The sequence below is a fragment of the Notothenia coriiceps genome, unplaced genomic scaffold (genome assembly GCF_000735185.1).
Source record: "Notothenia coriiceps isolate Sejong01 unplaced genomic scaffold, NC01 NC01_scaffold00008202, whole genome shotgun sequence".
NCBI classification, from domain to species: domain Eukaryota; kingdom Metazoa; phylum Chordata; class Actinopteri; order Perciformes; family Nototheniidae; genus Notothenia; species Notothenia coriiceps.
The window spans coordinates 273-6088 of record NW_011340903.1 but is presented as its reverse complement, the minus strand read 5'-3'; the positions used below and the strand labels follow the sequence as shown (position 1 = coordinate 6088).

At 44.6% G+C, this 5816-nt stretch overlaps 1 protein-coding gene across 1 annotated transcript; it reads left to right on the top strand.

Annotated features, from left to right (window-relative positions):
- Positions 1 to 315: 315 nt before the first annotated feature.
- LOC104944487 (thyrotropin-releasing hormone-degrading ectoenzyme-like) lies at positions 316 to 4527 on the top strand (the record flags this gene model as incomplete). Its single annotated transcript, XM_010770024.1, has 2 exons — positions 316 to 1881; positions 3151 to 4527. A coding segment is annotated over exon 2 (493 nt), but the record flags the coding sequence as incomplete, so codon positions are not given.
- Between the last annotated feature and the right edge of the window lie 1289 nt (positions 4528 to 5816).

Below are 5816 nucleotides of genomic sequence, written 5' to 3'. Positions count from 1 at the left end.
CCTCTCTAACCTCTCTCTCTCTCCCCCCTCTCTCTCTCTCCCCCCTCTCTCTCTCCTCTCTCTCTCTCTCCTCTCTCTTTCCTCTCTCTCTCTCTCTCTCTCTCTCTCCTCTCTCTCTCTCTCTCTCTCTCTCTCTCTCCTCTCTCTCTCCTCTCTTTCTCCCTCTCTCTCTCTCTCTCTCTCCCTCTCTCTCTCTCTCTCTCTCTCTCTCTCTCTCCCTCTCTCCCTCCTCTCTCTCTCTGAGCGCGTGCCTCGCTCCCTCTCAGCAGCAGCAGCAGCAGCTCGCGCTCAGTCTCATCACACCGCTCGCGGACTCTCAGCTGAACGGTAGCTGAGACTTTCTTCTTCTTCTTCCTCATCATCTTCCTCACCTCCTGCTCGGTTAATGAAGACGTTTCTCCCTCACCGGGAGCAGCAGCTCTCTGCGGGCTTAAAAAGTTGAGGATGATCCGGTGAAACCCCGGAGCACCGGAGGGGTTTGAGCCGGTTTTATACCCGGGATATAATCCACCGGACCCGGTTCATTACTTTGGATTTAATGGAAAGGGACCCGGGTTTAATGATGGAGCTCTTAAACGGATCAGGGATCTTGACCTGATCCCGGTAGAGATTTAACGAGCATTACAAAAAGAAACAGACCCAGTTTTTTGTTTTTTTTAACGGATGCCCGGGGTTTGATCTGTGACGTTTCAAAATGTTCCCTCTTGTTACGGATTCCCGGTTGGTTTAACGGATCAATAGGCTGCCGGATTTCTGACAGCCAACTCCATACCGGATTTCTTCGTGTTCAAACTGACATCTGAGGTGTTTTAACGGACAGTCCGGGTGACCAATTACTAAAGAGACCCTTAGTTTGTTTTAAATAACGGATTCCCGGTTCGTTTAACGGACCAATAACGGATTTAGTTGTGTCTATAACGGTTTTTAACGTCAGTTTAACGGAAAGTCTTGGTGACAATAGATTCCCAGTGTTTGATCTGTGACGTTTAAAAAATGATGTTGTCTCTTGTAATGGATTCCCGGTTGATTTAACGGATCAATACCGGATTGCTGACAGCCAACTCTTCATTTGAGCTGGTTTAACGGTTTAACGGTGACTGTTAATAAAGAGGCCATTAGTTGTTTGTATTGGATTCTCGGTGTTTGAACTGATCACTTTGTGTTTGATCTGTCTCTAAATGTTCCCCTGATGTTTGCTCTTGGAACGGATTCCCGGTTGATTTAACGGATCAGTACCGGATTTCTGACGTTTAACAGCCAACTCCTTGGGTTCAAACTATCGGGTCATTTTAACGGACAGTCCCGGTGGCACTTGACAATTCACCCTCGGTAAATAAGAGCATACAAAAGCAGGTGTTTTTGATTTTAACGGGAAAAGGCCCCGGTTGTTCTCAGGACTGAGGTCTCTCTTTATAATAAGACCCAATAATCACCGGGTTTCCGTTCACCCAGGGACTGGATAACGTTCACGTTTAAAACCGGATTGATTTCGGTAAAGGCTGCATTGATTCTTGGATTTCTACCGGATAAAAACAGCCTCTTTCCCCCGGTTTCTGCCCCCTCCACCGGATCGATATATCCCCCGGTATCAATCATTCTGAATCTATCTCTCATCCATCACGGTCTGTGGGCACCGTTTAGCCCCGGTGGAGTGAACCACCTCCTGCACGGTGAAATAACCCCCGTGCTGACCGTAAATCATCAATTTACCCTCCTGAGGACCGAGAGGGAGAGTTATTACCGGGAGGAAGCACCGTTATCTGCAGAATATTAACGGAGAAAGAACATTATAACCTGGAGCTGGAGTTTAAACCATTCAACTGGTTGGTTTCAATGCAAATATACCTGGAAAATAACCTTTTAATTCAATATTCTTAAAGGGTAAGTCATACAATTCTTCATTATATAACATTAAATGTATTTCTATTTTATTTGAATAACATGTGTTGACTTTTTCACATTTAAAGTAACTAAAACACGTCTCTAACAACATTTAAATCAGCAGTTAAATCAACATTAAAAATGCACATTTAAATTGCTATTAAGAGAAATAAGATGCTATTGTCTTATAAAACGTTAACTTGGGGTTTTCATGTTAAAAAGCAAGTCCTGGGTAACACATGTTGTCATATTCTTGACAAATTAAGCTTTAAATGGTTAATAATTGAGTCAAAATGCAAAATATTGGCTGATAATTTATCGACTATGATCTTTACCGGACTCCAAACCTGAAGTGTAATCATAATAATCTTAGAGATACTCGAGTGCATCAGTTCTCCTATGCTGACCCTAATGTCCCACTGTATCATAATAATAATAATAATCCCATAATAGCCCTACAGGGGTTCGTTTATGCCTCACTGCAGTTCTAACTCAGAACAAATTAACTTTATGACGACCTGGAGAAAATACCCCCTGCTGTGAGTGTGAGCTAGGATCAGTGTTTGGGATGCGTGTTGATGAAATAACATCTTTTAAAGCTCAAAATGAGACTTTTTAATCTCATGAAAGTGCTTTTTAATGTGTGCTAATTCAGCTAAAGTGTGACTTCACTTGGTTGGCAGCACATAGGGTTGTGTCAAGGTTTTATAACCTCTTCAAAGTTTAGCTGATTCCCACAGAAAGCCTATGCCTGTTGATGAAAAGCTAAAAAGCAGTCATTTCCATCCCCTCAAGGTGCTTTCAATGCAAATGTGTAAATTCAGCTAAAGTGTGACTTCAGTTGGTTGGCGGCACATAGGGTGGTGTCAAGGCTTTATTCCAGTCCTCACTCTTCAGGGTTTAGCTGATCCCCAGAGAAAGCCTATGGATGATACGCTGATTGATGAAATTACCATATTTAACGCTCAAAATCTGTAATTTCCATCATCTGAAAATGCTTTTTAGTGAAAAATCTGTGGGCGAATTCAGCTAAAGTGTAACTTCAGATTGTTTCTCAGCATCGGGTTGTAAGGAGGCTTTCTTCTGTCTTCTAGGTTTAGCTGATTCCCAGAAAAAGACTATGCATGTTGATGAAATTACCATTTTTAAAGCTCAAAATGAATAATGTCTAAAATCTAAAAGTGCTTTTTAATGCTGTGTGCAAATTCAGCTGCTTCAGATTGTTTCCCGACAAATCAGGTTGTAACGAGGCTTTCTTCTGTCTTCTAGGTTTAGCTGATTCCCAGAGAAGGCCTATGGATGATACGCTCACTGTATAGCCACATCCTGAACAACATACCTCCCCCTCCTCCTCCTCCTCCTGTCCTTCCTCTTCCTCTGCCTCCTGTAGATCTTGAAATCGAGCCATGCAGCATTGATTTTTTATTCTTCCTCTCCTCACCGCATAACCAACACGCACACGACCATCTCATCTTTTCTGGTTTGTCAGTTCTGTTGCCTGAAATGTAAGACGTGCAGCAGAGACGGTTCTCTGCAGAGAAGCTGAAGGACGTTTTTTTTTGAGAGAGGCAAGGTTCAGAGGTGAAGATTCTCAGAAACACACCTGCCGGACAGACTGGAGGATTGACAGACTGAGAGTGGGAAGATTTGGGACCATCAGAGGCACGAAAAACGCTGGATGAAGACATTAGCATAAACATGTTTCTGATTCGCAACTCGAGGACATTTCTTTACTGTTTTTGACGAACTGAGAGTGGGAAGAATTGGGACCTTCAAACACAAAAACATTTGCTGCAAACAATCTGGATAACGACCTTGGTATTAATGAATCTTTTTCTGATCCACAATCAGTTTTCTGACCTTTGACCCTGAACATTTGGTACTATCAAACACCAAAACGTCTCTGTCAGTCAAAATCTTCTACAATCTGGATAAAGGCCTCCATAAAATGGGATAAAAGTCTTGGCATTATTATATTTCTTTCCGAGCCAAAACCTGTTTCTAGCCTTCTACGTTGAGGGCATTCCTTTGTTGTTTTTGAAGTCATCCGCAAACAATCTGGATAAAGACTTGAGCATAAATGAATCTCTTTCTGCTCCAAACCCCATTTATTGGAGGCGTGTCTTTGCTGTTGGACTCTTTGTTTTAGCGCTATGGGGCTAAACGACAGCAGCCCGGGCGCCATGAGGAACGGCCGCGGCCTCTCGGACCAATGGGCCGAGACGGTGGTGGTCCGCCCTCGCACAACGGAGCGGCACATCACGGTGCACAAGCGCCTCGTGTTGGGCTTCGCTCTGAGCATCCTCACCCTCATCATCGTCACGACGGTGGCTGTGGTGCTCAGCGTCCGATTCGAGGACTGCGGGAGTCGAGATGTCGCGACGGGCGAATCGGGATCTCGAGGGTCCGCCAAACTGAACGGAAGTAAAGGAGAAAGAGGAGATGAGGAAGGGGTTCAGCCGTGGAAAAACCTGAGGCTGCCGGGAACGCTGAGGCCGCGGCATTACGACCTGAGGATCGCCGTCTACATGGACAACTTCACCTTCTCCGGGGAGGTCAGCATCGAGCTGGAGTGCATCAACGCCACGAGGTTCATCGTGCTGCACAGCGACCGCCTCGAGGTACGTCTGAGTGGAGAAGTGTTTGGTAGACATGTCTTTTGGAACATAGTGAAATCTGTGACATGCTTAATGCAGATAGAAGAAAAGAATGCTTTGAAAAAAAGAGATGTTCCTCGGCTAACACATCGACCGCCTTGAGGTACGGAGGCTTAATGGATAGAAACCTGTGGCTGTTCATGGCTGCTGTAGACAACGATCTTGTTGCTCCGTGTTGCGTTGTTAATGAGTGAGACACACAGGAGTTGAGGGTTTGTGGGGTTTATTCTCCCAAAAATATCATTTACAATTTACAATGCAGACAAATTTGAAACTTACCGGTCATGTTTCAATAATAATAATAAGAATTGTGTAGCAGAGTTTCCGTTAGCAGGTAATTACCGGACTATGACCGGATATGCTGATGTTCGTAACAGATCGAAAAGTTCAGATTCATTTTTCAATAAATGATTCCACAGACAACAAACAACATAATTATTACATTCAAAGAAACTACTTGTAGTAGATGAAGTACATTATTCAAAAGTTCACATTAACTTTGAATAATAACACGGGAGAAACGGATCCTCTCTTTTCTCTCTCCCTCTCTCTCTCTCCTGACAGTCCGTCAGTTTCTCATGCAGCACGCTAAACAGTGGGCGGGGCTTCAGGTGATCATGCAGAGCTGCGTGTCTCAGCAGCAGCTGATCTGATCTCTCTCTTGCGTCCTGTTACACTTCACTCGCGTTTATGTCCATATTGATCAGATCCAGCTCTTCCTGATCGGCCTTTATAGAGAGCACAGATCAAACTATTAAGAGTGAATATCGGCCGATAATCTCCGGAGGCCAATCGATCGGAGCATCGGACATTTTGACCAGCAGGTTTTAAATTTACCGTTTTTATTCAATTTTACCAACTAAAAACCGGTAATTACCGGCTAACGGAAACCCTGAGGTCTAGTACTAATTGTCTGTAATGATCTGCGTTCAAAAGGCAGCCTTTGATGGGGAGGGGGTAGGAGACCAAGAGTCTAGTCCTTTTGTCTAACAGTCAGAGGTGCACGTGACTGAAAGGCTAAGGCTCAGTAGGCCCAGTCTGTAGCCTCCAGGAGCAGACACACTTATGGCGCATTCACACTACAGCGCGGAGCTCGCTTTAAGCGTGCCGAGCCGTGCGGGGCCTGTTTTTGGTTGCGCTTACACTTGGCCTAGTTCCGGCACGGGGCTACTTTTTCACCTTTTTTCTGGCCCGACTAAATCGTAGTTCTATCGAGGCCAACAAACAGGGCCAACAACCGGACGGAATATGCTAAACTAGTGACGAAGTCTGCTGATT